Source organism: Dromaius novaehollandiae, chromosome Z (assembly GCF_036370855.1).
Source record: "Dromaius novaehollandiae isolate bDroNov1 chromosome Z, bDroNov1.hap1, whole genome shotgun sequence".
Lineage (NCBI taxonomy): Eukaryota > Metazoa > Chordata > Aves > Casuariiformes > Dromaiidae > Dromaius > Dromaius novaehollandiae.
In genome coordinates, this window is record NC_088132.1 from 29,064,893 (window position 1) to 29,085,648 (window position 20,756).

General features: G+C 39.5%; 1 protein-coding gene across 1 annotated transcript in view; it reads right to left on the minus strand.

Moving 5' to 3' along the window:
- Window positions 1-19,783, minus strand: part of LOC112978799 (ras and EF-hand domain-containing protein) — a 39,196-nt gene extending 19,413 nt beyond the window's left edge. Inside the window, exons 1-6 of the mRNA XM_026092530.2 lie at window positions 19,272-19,783; window positions 6,069-6,215; window positions 5,193-5,283; window positions 2,235-2,330; window positions 1,156-1,233; window positions 653-768 (exon numbers count right to left, since the gene is read on the minus strand). Coding sequence (XP_025948315.1) covers window positions 653-768; window positions 1,156-1,233; window positions 2,235-2,330; window positions 5,193-5,283; window positions 6,069-6,215; window positions 19,272-19,624 — 881 coding nt within the window. The 5' untranslated portion in view covers window positions 19,625-19,783. The remainder of the gene's footprint in view (window positions 1-652; window positions 769-1,155; window positions 1,234-2,234; window positions 2,331-5,192; window positions 5,284-6,068; window positions 6,216-19,271) is intronic.
- Between the last annotated feature and the right edge of the window lie 973 nt (window positions 19,784-20,756).

Consider the following 20,756-nt stretch of genomic DNA (forward strand, 5'->3'; position numbering starts at 1 on the left):
GTCAACATTTTTCAAAGGTGGTAAATATACAGTGGGGAAAAAATATAATGTTTTAAGATATTTCTAAATTCATATTTTTCTCTTTTTACATTTTGGATTGCTGAAATATGTTAAAAGCAATTTTATGCATAAGGAAAAAATTTGATTACTTCATTGATCTCAGCCATTGTATGTCCACAAAAGCTGTGAATGAAGATAATAGTATCATGAAACTGTCATACAGGCACCATTAAATGAATATGAATATATGGAAGCAGCTCTCATTTGCTTTCAGGAAAACATGGTTGAGATTGATGTGGGAGGCTTTCAAACTTTATTTTCCCTGACATTCATAGAGTTATTCATGTGAGTGCAAGTCACGGAGGAAAACAGTGCCTGATGCTATAACTTTTACTCCTAACTGAAGTTCCAGTAAAATCAATGGGCTTCCTCACATGATTGTAAGAGTTTGTATCATGTCAGGTACTTGCTCTTTCAGAGCCCCGATAACCTAAGTGAACAGCAGTTATGGCATACTTTGCACACTGTCAAATGCATACTTGTCAATTACAGCAAATTAAGAAAATAAAGTTACCAACTGCATACATAATAACTACAATAGATAACAGATTTCTTCCCCTGTTGAAAATATTATCATGTAAAAATACCTTACCTCTCAGTGTTCAAACTCTGATCTGCATACTCGCTTTTCAAACTATCCAATTCACTCTGCAGAAAAGCTATATTTGTTTGTGCTTCTAAAAGATCTTTCTTAAGTTTCTGATTTTCCTTAAAAAAAAGAAAGTAGATATTAGTTAGATGCTAGCTGTCAGTCACTTCTGTAAAATGTTGACATATTGTAACACTAAAACAAAAACCACCAGAATTATGCTAGTCAATAATCTAGCCTCTAAGAACATTACTGAATTTTGATTTTTCAATTTCTGCTATATAAAAATGAGATTATATCATTTCAAGCCATTTCGAAATATTATACCTGCAATGTGTATCCATTTAAATAGAAGGCTTGTTCCCCTCAAGATGAAGATCCCCATATACCTACCAACAACTTAGAAAGTATATTTCTTAGCTTAATCACCAAAACACCTAGGACAAAATGCGAAAAAACAATCTAAATTAATATAAATTAATTTGTTAATGATAATCATCTCTTACCAGCAACATATCATGTATCCTTTTTTTCAGTTCAACCACATCTTCCTTGTGATTTATGTTTTTGGATTGCTCCTCTAGCTAAAAGAATAAACACACGAAAAATTAATGTATGTTCTTGACTGAACATAAGAACGTAAAAAGTAATGGATGTCATATTAAATTACCCCAAATGTGTTCAGTTATGAAAGTTTTTAAAATCTATAGTTTTCCCAATTGCATGAGTAAGCAGCATGCCTTCCAAAAAAATTCCAGTTTCATAATTTACTTTTAAGTGAATACTTAAAAACATTTAATATGCGCTCTGTACTCTGTAGATTTGCCAGAAGTATTTATTCTGTGTTATTAGTGACACAAAAGCTAGATACTAAGATAGAAACAGGTATGCCGCCACTAAATAAATAATTAAAAAACACGCTACCTCATCAACATCAGTTCTCCGTAGTATCTGTAACACAAGCTTTCATTATTTCGCATGAGAATATCCATTTCTATCAATGCTGTAATTTCATAAGAACCTCTGTGGTTGCTATAATGTTGCTAACACTTGTAGCAAACGCTAATCACAAAATTAAAACTAGATTACAAAATAACCCAAACCAATATTCATACCTGAGATGTTGGTTTGTCTTAAAGAGTTAGGTATTAACTGAAAAATTCACATTGGATTTAAGTTTAGACTAGTAATAACTAGTTCCACTTTTGATTTCATTTTAAGATTACAGTTTAAACCCACCTCTACCATTAACATTTGCAGTACTGAGAGAACTGGACTTGTTTGCCAAAAGGCACCATATTATTATAACATAGTACATCACTATATTTGGCCTTGCCAATTTCACCTAATTCTATGAATTACGAACACTTGGAGGCAATATATTAGGCTATTTCTAATGTATCAAATAGCAGACAACATAATTGCAATATTAATATTAACACAACCTAAAACTTCTTCTTCAAGTCGCCCATTACTAATACACATTAAATTAAAAAGCTATAGTTGTGATTATCCATCTTCCAGAAGGCACTTCATCAGGTCAGCATTTCTTACAATATCTGAGCCATGACTTCAAGCCACTTACCTTCTTAAGTTTTTTTATCGTCACCTGAAGATCCCCAACTTCAGTATCATACTGGCGCTTCAGTTCATTTAGTGCTTCTTCAGCTTTTCGTTTCTCCTGTAATATGTTATCTTATTAAGAGTCAAGACAGGTTTCAAATGTTTCTTTAAAAAATGCAGTCATCAATTTGAAAAGCCAAACATTTTCCTTTTAGACTGATTTGTGTAATTTTGTCTTTCCATTAAGTCAATGGCTACCTTTCTTAGGATCCACAGATATTGATTCTGTTATTGCCATTCACTTATAAAATATTCACAAAAATGAAATACTAAACAGCTGGAAGCAAAGATGTAGGTCAATTTGGTGTTCGTTATTCATGTCATATTCTCCTGTGCTTAACATTCCCAATGTCTAAAATAAAACTGAAAGAAGTATTGTTCAAATTTTCTGTGAGTATTTATATATGAAAATATACAAACACACACACAAATCAGTGTTACACATATTCCAGGAAATTAATCCTCTTTTTCAAAGCAGCCTTCTATAGCTCAAAATACAACGTTCTAATAATAGTTTTATTGTACCACCATCAGTTATTTATTTATTCCTGTTTATCTTTTAAAATTTATCCCTTGTAAGCGTTTGAATATTACAGGCCCATGCTTTGTAAAAGGTATGTGGGTGACAGCATCTTTAATAATGCAGTTTCATGTAGACTTGGACCGAATATTAAACCTAGTGAGTGACTGTTTTATTTTAATCAAAACCAAGAAATTTTGAAAGGAAGCTACCCCAAAAACAGTTTTGAACTGACAATGAAAAGAATGGTATGTTCCCAGGGCTATGCATGAGCATGTGTTTAACTAGCTCCAGTCACTCCCTGGTATTTAAGTACACAGTTTCACTACACAAGAACCCAGTATTCAGCACGGCTACATGGTGTCCATGAGACCAGTTGGGTTTTCAGGCAGAAACAGAGAGACGGACAGGGACTTTGCTCACAATTCAGTTCTTTCCTATGTTATGCTGACATCCGTGTGTTAAAATGGTAATCAACCAAAGTAATCAGTTTAGACTGGATTCTCTTGCTGTTGGCACCTACGTAGATTGCTAATGTATGAGTTGTTGGTAACTGTTTGCTTCTCTTAAAGAAAAATATATAGGGAGATATGCTCAAACTGCAGATACTATCACACAGAAGAAGGTGCTGCAGTTGCATGAATGAGATCATTCTGACAAACAATAGTCTTGAGTACAGGCATTAAGATTAGTGGCTTAGTACAATCCCACAAAGCAAATATCTTACATTTACTCTCAGGGCGTTTTAGTAGGTGGAGTAAGTGGAGCTATGAGCTAAATGGAACATTCAGGAGTAAAAACCGTAAAGAGAGCCATGAGAAACAAGTTACAGCCCATCTTTGATATTTATATCTAGGCATGAAAGGTGAAATACCAACCCACACATTTTTTTTTCTTTCTTTTCTTCTTCTTTTTAGCACTTCAAGCCAAAGAACAGATCTTTCACTAGTATTGCAAAGTACACGGAATTTTGCTGAATCATGAGGCTTTCTTTTTAGAACATGTAAAAACACATCTGTGCATTAACCATTCATATTCAGTGTTTTCACATATTGCTGGTACATAATTGAGGATGTTCTTAAATGAAGACACATTTCCCAGTCATCTTTTTACAGTATTGAACAAGATTCTTCAATTTTGTTTCAGTGATTTACCATCTTGTACAGAAAGGACATTTTCCAAAACAAATGTATTTGTTTCCTGAACATAAATGCTTACTATTTCTTTAAACAGGAAAAATATTTGCACTGAGAGTTGCAGTTTCATTAATTAAATACATTATGATACACTGTTTTTCCTGGAGTGATATTTTAACATTTTTATGCCATTACATTTTCTTTCCAGAAAAACAACTGAAACATGTTATGGTAGGAGTGTTTCCTTCTGTACAGAAAAGATGAAGTTTGAAACAAATCTATCAGAATACCATTTACCCCACTGATCAGTTACCATAAGCTGTTTAAAATCAGCAAGTTTGCTGTTCGCGCTTTGCTGCTGCTTATTCTGCAAATGCTTTGGTGAAAGAACTCATACCAAAAATGTTCAGTATGCTGTGTCCTACCAGACCAATAATAATGGCCACAGTATGTTTTCATTGCTGAATTTATTATGTCCACGTTAGAAGATTTTACAGGAATTTGTATTCTTTGCATATTATAAAGTTAGGTTGCTCATATGTGAATTTAGTAACACTTTAACTTGAAGTAGACAACAAAGATAGGGTGGTTTTATTGTGCTGCTTTCTACTTAGAACAACATAATCACCTGGGGTTCAACTGTATCTTTCAATAAGCAAGGGGAAGAGGATTCTTTGCCATCAAGTCTACAAGTGGGCTAAAACAATGGCTAAAACTTCAGCACACTGCAATAACAGAGAATTTCCCATCAACTTCAAGAGGTTCGGGCTTTCAAAAATATCCTCCCTCTTGTCTACAACTCTTTAAAATGTAATTACAGGATCTGAACATACCAACAGGGGAAAGAAAGACCACTGCTGCAGGCAGATTCACAAATTAAGAACAAATGATCTGAGCTTTAATTTCTACACAAATTCATCTACTACTAGTACTAGAATTAGATTCCTTTCTTTCCTGGTGAAAGGTCATTTTTCCAATCTGCTTCCAATACTGGACTCAGAAACAAATTCCTCTACCTCACCACTTTCTCACAGAAAGGAAAGGAGAATTTTCCTTTGTTTATTTCATCGGAGCACCTGTTCCTCTTTGGAAGAGCATTAAGTGACTATATTTCCTATCTCATGGACAGCTTCTTTTCTTCCAGGCCCTGCCTTCAGTGGCTTGAATCAGTCCATCAGGATCAAAGAATCACTTGGTCATCAGTTCTTCCTAAGACCACTGAGAGTTTGGTAACTGTGAAATTCTGTAAATACAAAATACTCACTTCCTTTTTAACTTTATGCTCTGCAGCCTGTATCCGTTGTTCCATCTCTTCCTCCAGCTCACTGAGCTGAACTGCTGCTTTATCCTGAGCTCTAAAATTTAAAAGTAAATACAGGCTTACGAATTACCCTCTGGCTTCTCAGCAAATTTGTGTTAAACACAGCTGCCTATATAAGCTCAAACAAACTAGACAGACAGACACAGAAACAGCTGAACACTGCCCAGACTTTGGAAGGAGTGCGTTTGGGAGCCAAAACCACAAGTTAATTTGAAAATACAGGCAAATTAGATTTTAAATAACAGTAGACAACAGATTATCAGTATGAAATAAATCACATCTGCATTTCGAAATTTAAATTACAGAAATGTAAGGCCCCCTCTGCTTTCCTATGAAGAGATTTCAAAAGGATAACTATAGTATCTTTCATCACCACACAAAGAACTCTATGAGCTAATCTGTTCGGTTTCAGTAGCGATGATGCAAGATCACAAGGACCAAGTAATTACAATAGGTAAATACATCCTCTAAAGCTGGAGAAGCAAAAAGATGTTTTGTTAAATGAAAGTGTAATAGTAATGCATGCTAAAACTCAATGTTACAGCCAAGGAAGAGAAATCAAAATATTTTATGTATTAAACATAAGAATGTAGCCTTAAAAATTTGGTCCAGGTCTTATCCAAAAATATAAGCAGGGAATCATTTGTAATCTGCTATATGTGCTTATGCACATGTATGCTTATAAACTATACTCTCTGAGCTCAGTTTATGAAAATATTGTTTGGCACATTTTGGCATTAACTCACAGTAATTTATCTCACCAAGTGTGATGGAGGAAAAGTAACTGCGTAACTGAACTAGAAACATCGCTTAATATACCTTTTCACAGCAATGGCTAAGGTTTCCATCTCCGTGCTTTGAAGTTTGATCTCTCGGATGAAGTTCTTAATGACATGTTCGTAAGGCTGGATTAATCTTGGTTCCACTATGTGTATGTTCTGATACAGAACACTGACTTGTTCTTGTCTGAAAAAGACAGATACCATTTTAATACAGTTCCTTGGAACAGTGCTATATACAAAGCATGAAAAATTCATTCCAGATGAGGATGTTCCTCTTTACTGCAGATTTTTAAATTTAACAAGTTAATATAGACTTTGAGCATTTGGCATAATGTTTGCAATTTTCTAAATTATTTTTACTCTTTCTTTTTCTTTACTATAGTATAGTTACCATTGCAAAAAAGCCTTTAAGTCCATTCTTCTTCCTTCTGTTGGTGATGTACTGAAGAGTGTGCCACTGGAGTAATCCATAATATAAATCAAGATTGTTGGTGCCTGTAATGTTAATCGTGATCTGTGGAGATTACATGTAGTAAGAGGCTGCACGTAAAGTAAAAATGAGTAGGAATGCCAGCCACCTAAGTCGTAATGGACATTGGGAGTGGGGAGAGGTTGAGCATATTTCCTTCAATGGGAAAAAAAAAGGAGGAGGAGGTGGCAGCCTGACACTGTGATCTGCTAGCTAGACTGCAGCTATCTTGAAAACTAAATACAGGGAACAGTATTCTCCCAGCCAAATGGGACAAACTGCAGCTTCACAAACTCATGTGGGAATCACCAGCAGCAAAGATTGTTACCCACACAAAGTTTGATGCTCTCTCAACTGTAGGACTTTGAGTTTTTACATCTCTTTTGTTTCAGTGGGTGCAGGATAAGCTGTAGGGGAAAAGATAATACAGCTTTCTGGTTTAAAGAAAACTTCTGTTTCTGAGGACTGCACTCTTAACAACAGCCCTATTTTGAATCAAAATAAAAAAAATCATGTTTATAAGAGATTCTGTCTGTATCCGATTATCATTCGAAGGATAACAGATATACCTCATGAAGAAATAAGACAAAAAAAGTCTCTGTAGATCCTTTAGTTATTAAAAACCTTCCTGAAATACATACTGCTTCTTTAAAGCTGCCCCAATGCAGGAAAACAAAATTCTGATTCCCCTTTGATCTGAACTTGTTTCTATAGATTACATACCATTCTGATTGTCAAAGCCAACAGTTTTGACAAGATACAAAAACAGAAAATAGCATAAGCACCAACACATTATTACACAGACTACTACATAAGGAACTCTAATTTCTGGTGATACCGTTAATAATGTCACCTAACAGTTTGTGTTCATGCTGGCTAGTTTTGCTTATCTCAATTGTTATAAGCCCTTTGATCGGCAAAATTTCTATGACAACAGAATTTAGCAGTCCCAATGGATATTGAAGCCGATTACCCTACAGACTATATACTAGAACACAGAACAGGTGTTCAAGGACTTACAAATCAAACAGACAAAAGAAAAACACACACACAAACACACAAGGAGAAAGTAGGCCTAGAAAGGCAGAAGCAGGCCCGTGATGAGATAATATAGCATACCAGTGGCAGAAAAGCAAACGCAACTTCTGTTGTGCAAGTTCCAGTCCAGCACCCTAACAGATCACAAATACATGTCCTTCTGTTATTGCTATGGGAAAACTTAAACTGCAATTCAATAAAAAGTTTCCAAGACTCTCCTCGTTAAACAGCTGACAATCTCCAATCTTCCATGAAGGCAGCATTACTTAATAGATTCACTATGCCCCTGATATAAACTATCAGTGTATATATCCTCTGCATTTTTTTTCCTGTCTGAAGCATTTCCACAGTTTCAACTATCAACATACCAGTGCTATGTTCCTTGAATATTATTTCCCATTCAAGTATAACTTATTTTATTACAGCAGTGCTGTGATTGTTACCATAGCTCAAATTCCCATTTTAAAAAACGGAAATATTTCCACAAGACCATAAAATATATTTCCAGATGAAATGCTGGCATTCATTGAATATACAGAAACAACAACACAAAGGAACACAGATTTACTGACGCCAGTGGCATTTCTGTGTAGCTACAGTATCCTCTTGCAAAAGGTTTCCTTTACAAAGGCTAATGTTTTAGCTGTATTAAGTCTTTTCAGAAGTTAAGTCAAATTTAATGTTTGTTAAGGTTATCTAAAGTTAAGTCAAACTCTTTGAATATCTTTCAATGTACAGAGTTTCATTTTCTTAACATACTTTAAACAGAATAGTATCAAGGTTCACAGATAGTCACAATAATATGTAGGTTTATCTGACCATCAGATGGTACAAACTATGTATGAATAACGCATCATTAAAGAACTCCCTAAATGCAGGCTTATTCAATTAATAATTCACATTTAAAAACAGATAAGGACATTTTCCTCAGCACAACGTTGAGTTAAAATAGCACTGACATTATCAGTACCATCACCAATACCAAAACTTGGAAAAGCCCCCAAATAAAAGTCAGGTTTTAGATTTAAAATCTGCCACTTCCACTTTGTTCTATTACAACATTAAGCCACGCGCAAGATTTTGCACTAAAGGATTACTGCACAAGGGAAACTGGAATGGTCCTGACATCAGTCTGTATCACAGAATCAATCTGAGATTTAGGTATATCAGACCCCAATTAAATTGCAAACGTACAAGAAATCTGTAATATTTAAATGCTTTGGTTTCCAACTACAAGCAACTGGGCAAACAATAAGCTTAGTATCTCACGGTGTTACCATTTACAGGATTCCTACCACATCTCCAGTGATGCTGACTGGGCTTGAAGCTGGAGCCTGACTGTACTTCCAATATTACAAGATGTGGTCTTTCTCTCTTTGGAATTCTGTTTGGTTTTCATAGTTGGGACTGGGAGCTGGTAACATAAACTGAGTATCTTGCTGAGTGTCATAAATTCCTAGAAGAGCAAACAGAACTACTCAGAACTTCAGGAGCTGTCCTTCGGGGCTGTGAACTCCTGGCCAAAACAGCCAATAGATTAATCCAGAATAGTTTCAGACATTAGATAGATGCAGCCAGTGTGCATATTCAGTATTATCTGCTAAAAGCTGAAGAACGTCACTTCCTCAAACAGTCTGAATACACACATACCCCTTTGAAACAGTGGCAAGTAAAACAGAAATGGCACTAGCCACAGCAAGCCTGACAGAACTTACCAATCTGCCAAAGCAGATAAATTCAGCACTATCTAGGCCAATGTATATGATCTTTAGGAATATGAAATACAAACGTGAAACCTGTGTTCTGAAATTTTCTTTTTTCATTTAAATTGTACCATTGCCAAGAAGATACCTGCTAATAACCTTTTTTCTAGAAAGCAAACACAAACTGTATTCTAACAAATTTTAACTGCAAAATTAGTTGTTACTTGATGCTAGCATAAACCCATTACTTGAGCCAAAGTTTTCCTAGTTGTCTTACTTGTCACAGGTTCCTGAATTACAGCTGGATATTTAAGGACCTACATCACTTTTTTCATATGAGCATACTCACAAGAATATGCTGGGTGATGCTGGTACTCTTATCTTCCTCACCCAATCCTGTGCAGGGTTAGTTAGCTGCTGCCTTCAAACCAAACAAAGGTACCTCCATAAAAATACAGTGTACCTCAGATTGTTCATATTCCGTGTTCAAAAATAGCACGTGTGTGATAATATTGCCCAAGGTCTCCTGCCCAGGAGATTATCGTTGGCCATAGCCAAGGTATGAAGGTATACAGTGCCTTCTGCTGATGGCCTAGACAATCAACCAATTAGTCTGGCCTTTCCCTACTCTATTTTGTGTCAGGAGTAGATGACATTTGTAGTAGAATATTGTAATATTTCTGCAACTTTTGCGTTTTGTTCTCTTTACAAGAATGTCACAGCCACTCCCTCTTGCAGCTTCTTTTCGTTAGAGTTTATGAAAAAATACACGAAAAGATAGAAAGCTGTCTCTCCACACTGCTGTGCCTCTACTATACAGCTAAGTCTGCTTTATAATGCAGTTTTCAGAACACAAAGTAGTTATTGTGAGAGTTTATTCTGGCTCTGTGATACAAAAACCTCTTTATATTCATTCTTCCTCCTCAGCCTAGCGATAGCTAGATTCAAAATGCCTCAATGACCTAGTTTTATGAAGCACTAGTTAGGCTTAAGAAGCAAAACAATACTCATAAAACCGCAACTATCCAAGATCCTGGAAGGGGCCTGGAAGGCTTTTTTTAAATTCAAATTGGCAGCTGAAATCCTTGGTGACACTCACCTGAGTGCTCCTATAGCAACTCTGCAAGAAATCTTAATTAAAAATATGGCATAACAACTACTGCACCAACAGAGAAAGAGAGAAGAATTTAAAGTCATGCAACAATATTGATGAGATTCTATTTAATCACTTATGCCTTTGCTAAGCAGTAATATACCTTCACGAACTGGGAAGACTGCCACTGATTTAATCACTCCAAATATCTGTGATGAATTAGCAGCAAGCACACTGTGGTAACGTTTTATAGATTTGCAGGATTTTAGAAGGATGCAGCTATAGCCACTGTTTATCAACACGCAATAAGTATTTGATTATTATGAGAAGAATTGTTCTGAATCATCTCCTTCCATATTTTAAGACACTTCTCTTTTCTCCACGTACTTCAGTAAACATTAGTGACACCAGTGCAGCAGTACACATTAGTTGGAATGAATATTGCCTAATTTGTTTGTTTCCAGTTCTCCTTGGATATATGGTATTTCTCCTCGCAAATTCATTAGTTATTCAAAATTACTCACCAAGGAAGATTTTGCAAATAGATTTCACTGAGCTGACTCCTGAACACTGAATAGTCAGTGTTTTTGCTGGAAAAAAAGAGGCAACTAAAATGCTCTGTTTCAGACAAATTCGTAAGAAGTGCTCAGGTTTTGCACTCTAAATTAGTCTTCCTTGAAATCCAGAAATCCCTTTTAAATGGATTTAGCTGTGCTCCATTAAGTCCCACACTTCCACTGCTCCAAGACACTAATGCACAGAAAGAGGTTTTTCAATACGATGTGAAAGAAACTCTCTCACTGTGGACTCTCTGGCTCTACCTGTAATTATCTACCACACATGCCTTTTTGCTGCTTTTCCCAGCTAGTACAGGCACAGAGTACTAGAGACCAAAAAAAGTATAGCTTCTGGCCACATACTGCTCTGGTTTTATTTTACCTCATCTCAAAGGTTATTCAGCCAAAGTATAGGAAAGAGACCTTCCTGAACCAAAATGCTACATCCTGACTTTAAACACCTACAAATTCACTCCATCACGTGCTTCAAAGGATCAAACTGATAACGCTTTGCTCATTTTTTGTGTTATCCTCATGAAAAAAACACCCTTTACATACTAGACAACAACAGAATTCTGTGTTGCGATATAATGCTGAGCTTACTATAATTTAAAAAAATGTGCTGGTACTTTATGTAAAAATATTATTTAGTAATTGTAATTAGTGAATATTAGCACAGCTTCACATAAGAGCTAACATAAGCAAAGTTACTACATTCATTTGGTTTCAGAGAGCTGCCCAGAGGACTACAAAATGGAAATAAAACTGCCCCAATGATAACACAGTCTGTGACCTGATAGATTTAAAACACCAAGGCAGGACATAGGAAGAGCAGGAAAAAAGAAACAGGGATTAAATAAAGGTATCAGATACTCAGATGACATTAAGTGGTGTAATTTCATGTAAACCCACAGGGCTACGCCAACTCACACCAATTTATAGTATTATTTTAGTTTGCTGAATGAACAGTGACAGGTCAACTAACAGTCCAGCTGAGTCCTAGTACATACTACACTCTGAATGCAGCTCAGAGGGAGTTGAGGGAATTCATCAGAGAAGAACCACTCCATACTTGCTCGATTACTTGAACATATTCCCTATGCAACTGCCAGAGAGAGGATGTTATGTCACATGGACCCTTAGTCCGACCCAAGGGGCTGTATTCGCAGTATAGTTTTCCACCGAGAGTGAAGCAAAGTGCAATAAGCTAGTGGAAAAAAGGAGAAAAATCAAATATTTGTCAGTGACATTATAATACTACTTTTCCTTACATGGTAAAGATTCAGTGTTTCTGCCAACACTTATTTTGTTTATATTTACTTGGGTCTGCTTCAGATAGGCGCAAACCTACAAAGTCATCAGCAGGATTTCTGGGCCCACCTATGCAGACCACTCTGGAGAGGATAAAGCAGCAAAACAATATGAAACTTAGACTGGAGAAAGCTGTGAACCTCACCATTTGGCCACCACTCTCACTTATTACTCCTCTCAAAAGCTAGCTAGGATGGTATTGGCAAACAGCCTACCCAGGCTGCAATTACCTGTGTTCTCCCATGCATCTGCTTTCAGACAACAGCACTGCTATCCATCCACAAAGGTCAGTGATGCACGTGGCTCCACTGAATATAGCAAGCTTCATTCCCCAAATGTACTGGAGTCACTGATAGGGCTCCTATGCGCTTTTCGGGAACCTTCATAACAGGCTTCAGAGCTCATCAAGAATTCTATCTCTGTGACAAATCAAGGCCTAGACAATCACCAGAGAAACCTCACCAAATTTGTATGAATAGATCAGAAGGACCTATTCTGGTAGAAAAACAAATCTGTGTCCTCAGTGAAAACAAAAGCTTCTGCTCTTCCAGAGGATATGAGGCAAAAGGGCAAAGAGCCCGAGATGTTGTGAACAGCCAGGAACGATGCCTCTGCAAATGACAGAGAACTGGCAGGGCCACTGCCTATACAGAAGCCAGAATCGAGAAAGTTAAAATGCAAATTCATTATTCTTGGTATACGTACTTCCTGAATGGAAGAGTATTTTTCCTATTTGTTTTGTGAAAATATAATGTATGTGGCACTCACAATTTTAAGAAACTCTTCTTAATCTTTATCAACATGAACATCCACAGAACATCATAAAGTAAATATACAGAACTTCACAGTGCCCATTTTAAAACAAATAATAAATAAATAAATACATACAGATCAGGAAGGGTAATGCAAAAGAGTAAAGACATGACACATCTGGCTAACTGTGCTAGGCACGTAAAGATCTTCCACTTATGATCAGGCAGGATGTTAAACTGCTGCCAGTTTCCTTGCCGTGGGTACAGAATAACGAGGAACAGTAACAACCTGGTAGACCCTGTTCTCACCACCTTGAGGTACAAGTGGAAAGTGGCTATTTGTATAAGAAGGGGGTCAGGAAGCACGGCAAATACAGTATGTTTTATCCTCCTTGGGCTGTAGAGCGGAGCGGGACTGGGCTTGTAACAAGGGGCAAGAAAACTGAACCAAGATGTTCTCCAGCAAGACTATTTTTGGAGTTTAAGTAATATATCCCCATCTTTCTCAACACCATGCCTTGCCAATTCTCTGTCCGCTTCTGTCCTCACTTTTATCTTCTTTTTTGTCCATATTCTTACAGGTAGACTTAAGGTCCCCAAACATTTCTCTACATATTCTTGACCCAGAAATCTCACAGGCACAGGAAAAATAAAGCTTTTATTTTTGTAGGTGCAGGTAAAAGCAAAGCCAACCACCACTACACTATCTAGTTAACTAACAATAATAACGCACTCCTGTTTCTAAGTTTTAGAACCCTATTCCCTTGGCCTCCTCCCAATGTAGATGAACTTGTAAAAATCACTCTCCACCACTTGTAACAACTCTACTCTGGTATGGGCACGAAGGGATGAGATACAAGGTGGTCCAAGCCAGAAAAAGGCAGCGAGAGAAAGGTCAGGCATTACACATCTGATAATGATCCTTACACTGGAAGCCGATAACCTATGCATGCCACCAAGAGAGAAAGAAGTATCTTATTCAGAAAAGCAGACAATCTGGATATGCCATCTTACTATTCACCAGAAAAGATCCACCAGAGCTGTTTCAAGACTGGAAAGGATCTACTTTTGCCACAGCAACAATTTTTTCTAAATTAAATGCCTTGAAGAAAAACAGATTATATGAAATACTAACATAGTATAAAATTCAAAGTATTTCGCAGCCTGAAGCACAGTATTTTTTAATATTGTGTTTTCTTTTTCTGTACCTGCCCCGTCACAAACAGGCCCGTATTGAAAGAAGAGAATCAAATTTGTCACCCCTTAGATAAGAGGGTCTGGGCAAGGAAGTGGCAGCTGATTCCCAGGGAAGGAGTTTTTAATATTTCCAAGGAATAAATACACTTTACTTTTTAAAGACAGAAACAATTTTGAGCAAGTAGTGGGGCAGGAGCGGAAGACACAGAGACAGGAAAGAGAAAGTCTGTAGAAAAGGAGTGTTCAGAAGCACATGGCTATAGCACATGATGGTGAAACAAGAAAATTTCAGGAAAATAAATGCTATAAAGTTCCTTGTCACAGATCCTGTTCTGTGACAATAAAAACTAAGGTAGCTCAGAAAGTTTTCTAGTTCACAGGAAGGCATTCATAAGGCTTCCAGCAGAGCATGTTTATCAAACCCCTGTCATGATGTTAAAAGAGAAGACATAATGTTCATGGCACACATCCTCTCCCTGGCACTGTGACAAAGGGGGTTCAAGCAGTTGTCCTTCTCTTGAGTTTGCCTTGATCTCCTCTCCTCCTTTGACTTCTAAGGAACTCTCTCCAACGTCGATACCATGGCTCATCATCTCTTGGATGTCAACACAAATCGCCAACAGAAGTTCAGGCTGCGCTCAGGATTGACTCTTTTGGCAAAAATCCATTCTGGCTTGTGACGGCAAGAGCACAATGGGTTTTGGACTGTTTTTTACGTGGCAGAGCTCCTCTTCTTTGATGTAGCACAGCAGTATGTCCCATGAGCATCACCTACGTTCACTGTTTAAGTAGCTAATGTAAAAAACAATGCTCTTTTCTCCCTTTATCACATGTCCACCAGATCCCCATTTCCTACATGGCTCCAGATGAGAAAACTGGGGGTGAAGTATTATCATGATTACAGCAAGAGACTTTGCAATTGTACGATGCACAAGTTCTTGCAGTCTGGCAGCACTGAAACAAGAGCTGGATAAGCAATCAACTTGGCCCAAAGAAATGCAAGGCTCATCAGTAAAGCAGACCCCAAGATCAAAAAACAAAGTAATGAAGTATGAGGACTGCCAGAAGCAAGAGTAATTAACTCAAAATAGAGATACAAACTTCTCCAGATTCATCCATTCATTCATGCTCAAACTAATTTAGTCCATTTTCCAATCAGACTGTCCAGTCTGCCAAATATAACATAAAAATTGCTTGGCATGGCTTGAGGGGATTCAGTTTATTCCCAGAACGATCGAAAAATACACAAGAACATGCAATACACAGAGTTCCATATCTTAATATCTCTGATTTAAGGTCTTGAAGGTTGAAATTTGAAAGTCTGTTTTCTGAGGAGTTTTTGCTGATTATTTACAGACACAAATAACTGCCATAGGAGTCACAGGTACAGGTTTTGTCTTCAAGTGTCAGTGGATGTTGAATCATTTTTTTGTTCAAGTTGAGGAGTGAAAAGTATTGCCACTAGGAGATTTTCAGAGATACTTAAAGGAGCATATGCCTGTGAAGGGAGTGGAGGGAAGCTTTTCATCTTACCACTGAAATCTAAACAGATACGCAGATTACCATGCAACAGCTAGTAACAGCTAAACCCTTCCAGTGCAGGCAACGCAGTGGAACGCTCACTACCTGGAGCACCAAGGAGGTAAGTGTCTCAACTTTTTATCAACAACTATCACTGTGAATACGTGTTTTTTAGAGGTATAAACTAATGAATGTGTCTAAGTTCCCAGTAAAAGAGATCTCCTATGGCTCACACAACTATACTCCAGTTGGCAACTTGCTATATATAAACTAAAGTCATTGCAATCTTTTGTGTTTAATTACTCATTACACTTGATTGAATGTAACAAGAAAGAAGGAGTAGCTGCATTTTAAATGACTTGAATGCAAAAGACACCAACTCCCATGCAATTCCACTAAAATCTGATTTCACACATTATACTAGGTCACTAGCCTGGAAAGACTTTCCACTTTTTTGTGCTAGCGGCACAATTGCCCACTAAGTACGTGTAAAGATTAAGACAAACAATACTTTGACTCACAGAGACTACCTTACCAAGAAATACAACTGAGTCAGCCCTGAAAATCTGTTCAGACAAGGAAGGAACACAAGAGGCAGAAAAAAATTCTTCGTGCTGCTCATCCTGTTTAACAACCAGCGATACAGCCACAACTCCAGCACAGACTTGGATGTTTTGCAATGTAAGCTAACTGAACTGTGCAACCAACACACCAAACTACAAAAAGGCAGGATCCATCCCATAATAAACCTATTACATTAAGAACAGACTTACCGAATACTGATCTCTGTTACCAGCTTTTGCACCCCTCTACAAAGGCTTAGTTGTGTTTTTAAAAGCTCATTCACAGAAACAGGGGCTGAGCCATGTGCATTCTTATCAATAAAAAATTCTCTTCAATTTCCATGGGCATTGATCAACCTTAAAAATGATATAGACCACAGCTGTTAACTGATTTTAGTCCTATTTTTATCTCACTAGTTCAATATCCTATGCCTCTGCAGAAACCAAAATAACATCAAAGCAGATGTTATTTTGCTAGACTGGGGCTGGAACACACAGCATCTTGAAGTACTAAATCCCCAAATTCCCATGTAACTGAGATCAGAAATATGATCAACCAACTCCATTCATCTGGGTTTGAGGACTTCCTTCTTTGTGATTATTTTTCTCACAGTTTTCAATGCAAACATTGTAGCAAAACATAGGAAGACTAATAAACTACCATGTGAGAACACCGACTGTAAACTGCTTCACAGTATTGAAGATACAAACATGTTCCCAGCTGAGTATGTTTTTCAAAGTACTGTCTTTTGCTAACATGTGAACCGATAAACAATTAAGAAATACATAATTTAAATAAAAAGATAAACAACTTCTAAGAAGTACCAGCTTGTACTTTATATGGCTCTGTTATATTCTGTTGCTTAAAATCTCTCTCAGGCCCAGACCTAAAACAACTTCAACACATTCATTACTTATTCACACAAGTGGTCCTAACAACTTCAGTGGGACTACTCACATGAAAAAAGTTACATACATGTTTCAACAGAGAAGAGATTGGGCCCCAAATGAAAAGAAGCTGAGCTGTAACAAAGCTCTGCTTCCAGTGCTTCAGGACAGGAAAGAGAAAGAACAAGAAAAACAAAGGGCACAGTGTTCTTCAGCTGACGTTGGTACACACCTAATAAATACAGCCAACTGTGAAGGATGTTCAAAGCTATTTATAAAGCTAAAAACGAATAGGAACCATTTACCTCAAGTAACTGCCCACCTGATATGCATGTATTTAATTATCAACATCTAGTTCTGTCTGCTTGCAACTGGATGCCTAAGAATCACAGTGCAATACAATTAAATGTCTCTACACTCAAGCCAAAGAGAGCTATTCCCATTCCCTCCTACTATCCTCTTGGACAAACAACCGGACTATATTCTAACTACTGCTGCAAACATAGCAAACCAAGATACTGAGATAGGCTTATTGCCAAAGGAGATAGATGCTTTCACAAGCCATCACTGTTCATGAGTCATATTTTTTCCATCTCGTATTGCGTTTCTGCCTGTCTTTAGATTAAGTTATGAATTACTTCTGCAAACTTTCAGACGAGGGGCTCTCTTTTTCTTTCTTTACCAGAAAGGTACATGTAGTAGGGAAGGCCATCATGAAGTAGGTAAGAAACATCAAGATGAAGTTTTGCTATCAAATTTGGGATAAGACTAATCAATGTTATTCACTCTCCCAGTCAAAAGGGAAAAGAACAATCTAATACACCTAAACAGAAGAAGAATTTTTAACTAACTGAAAATTTCCTTGAAGAAACTTTTCATCTCAAGATCTGAGCACATTTTAAAATGTGGCTAGGGCCATATTATTGGAGTAGGTAAGGATTTTAAGGTGCATTATAGGGAGAACTGGATGTTACAAGTTTGCCAAGGATTTGATACATGCTCCCAATAAAACAACAAACTCTACATTAGATTTGGCTGAAGAATTAGACGTGAACGAATATGTTTTTTATTAGCTTCTGTATATCTCTCACAGCCAGAGCCCACTGTAGCCTTTCATAGTTCCTCTGTATATTTTTATGAATCTACTTGATTACTATTATTGCTTTCATTTCTCTCTTAACTAGCTACCAAGCCCTTCAATTCGGATTGCTTGTTTTTCAGCTTAACTTAAAATTCTTAAAGCAAGCAGAGTTACTCTGTACTTTTCAGGGCCGACAGTTTCATACAAATTTAGAGCAGCTCAAGTTTCAAGCACATTACGGTTAATCACCAAAACGTACCTGTGCAAAATGGAAACAGCTTTCTACTAACCAATCTATATTAATTTTTATTCCGAAACAATCCACCATCACTTTTCTTCACGCTGAACCTGCTTTTAGTGACCTCGAGGGAAAAGGCTCTGACTTCAGTAAACTCCTCGGTTGAGAGCCGCCTGCGTGAGCACAGCTAACTCGCAAGCAGAACTGCTGTTCGTTTGCATTTACCAGGAAAATGGTGCAAGAAAGAACGTAGAGAGGAGGGGGAAAAAAGAAGGAAAAAGTCTGGTGTGCTGACTTGGCAGCACTGCGCGGGCAGCCTGTTTCAAGGGCCTGCTTTTCCCACGCAGGTGCCTGGCGGAGCAGCGGGGGCAGGAAAGCACCCTGCGCGCTGGCCAACAGGGCTGGCAACCCCCGGGCGCCGGAAGGCAGGTGTCGGCAGGAACCTAACACCTGCAAACACCCTGACGCCGGCCGAAGGGGTCGAGCCGATCTCTCCTGCGGCCGTTCTCCGACTCGATACTGCATCAGCAGCGGGACCAGCTGCTGCGAGAAGGGGCTTCTGCCTCTCCGGACCGGGGCAAAACCGGCGGCTTCTGCGAGGAGCCAAACGCCCTGCCGGCGTCTCCGGCGCCCCGGGTGCCCGCGGCTCAGGGCGGGCAGCAGGCGGGCTCGGCTCCTGAGCCCACCCCCGCCCCAAATGGCCGCAGGGGCTCCCCAGCCCGCCGCTCGGCACCGGGGCGGCTCCCCTGAGATGGCGGCCCGCCCGGCCGCCCCGCCCCCCCACGGGACCCCAACGGCCGTCCCCCAACGGCCGGGGCGCGGGGCTCACCTGGGGATGTACCTCGCCTCGTCCCCGAGCCGCACCTCGAAGTCCCTCCAGGGCTGCTCCAGCCTCTCGGCGGTCCATGTCGCCGCCGCCGCCGCCTCCTCTTCCTCCGGCTCCCCGGGCCGCCGCCGGGTGGCGCCGTGGAAGCCGCGGGCGAACTCGGGGAAGGTGATGGCGCCGTCGCGGTCGCTGTCGAGGCGCTGGAAGATGGCCTCGGCCTCGGCCGGCCGCACCCGCAGCTCGGCGCAGAGCGCCGCGAAGTCCTCCCGCTCGATGCGGCCCGAGCCGCTGGCGTCGCAGGCCAGGAACAGGGCGCGCAGGCGGGACAGCTCGTCCGCCGCCTCGGCGGGCTCCATGGGCCGCCGCGCTCCTCTGCCCGCGGCCAGCGAGGGGCGAGCCGCCGCGCCCCGACCTGGCGGCGCAACTTGGCCGAGCGGCTCGGCTCGGCGGGGCGGGCCGCGCTCCGCCCCGGGGCCCCGCCGAGCCGGGAGCGGCCGGCCGGGAGGCGGCACCCGCGGCCGCAGGTGGCGGCCCGAGGCGGCGGGGCGGGCGCGCCCCTGTCCGCGGCCCGCCTCCGTGCGGGAGGGGGCTGCCGCGCTCCTGCGAGCCCCAGCACTGCGCGGTTACCGTGACACCTGCAGCCTCCTCCGCGGCTTCCAGCAGAACAACAGTGGAGGCTTTGGTCCTGGCAGACCCGGGGCTGCACTGGGTACACTCTTGTTGACCCCGAGTAGGTTTGGAGTTACGCATACGCAAGGAATTGCAGACTCAGTGCACTCTGCTATCACCAGTGATTTAGGGAGGTCCTTGGTTAAAAAGCTGTCTTAAACTGCAAATGCAAGAGCTAGTTTCAATACAGTAAAGCAAAGGAGATGGATTTTAGTGATCAGTATAGAAGAACTACCATCTTTCTTGACAGAAGTCAAGATTTTCGACTTTCTTGCAGTCGTTGGAAAAACTCAGATTTCACTGGAAGCAGTTAATTTTTTTAACAAGAATTTTTGAAGTCCCCTGCACTTAATCCCATTTATGGCTTACCTGCAGCATCTGCAAAACGTAAACTGTTTATACCAAGTTGTGATAGAGTTAAACGCAATACAAATCCATCTGCTAACAAACCGTGTTTCCTTATTGACTGAAGTATATCCTCAGGCTAAATACGTGATCCAGCAAGACACAAGTAGTCCAGCTGACCTCTCATTACAATAAATCACATACTGTAAAGGAGGACTATAAAGTGCTACACCTAGGAGGTGTGGAATGCCCTCAAACAAAATTGTATTCAAGCTTTTGTTCCTTATTTTGTCAGGCATAGACAGACTCAGCCAAAAAATCTGCCAACAATCTTTCTGTATTCAATAAAACTATCAGTGAAATGCTCCCTGCACTTTAGATAAACGTATCTGTTAAGTAACTCCAAATATAAATTTTAGCTTAAAAGAAAAAGACTGAAGAACTTTAATATACAATTTTACACATTTTTCCACT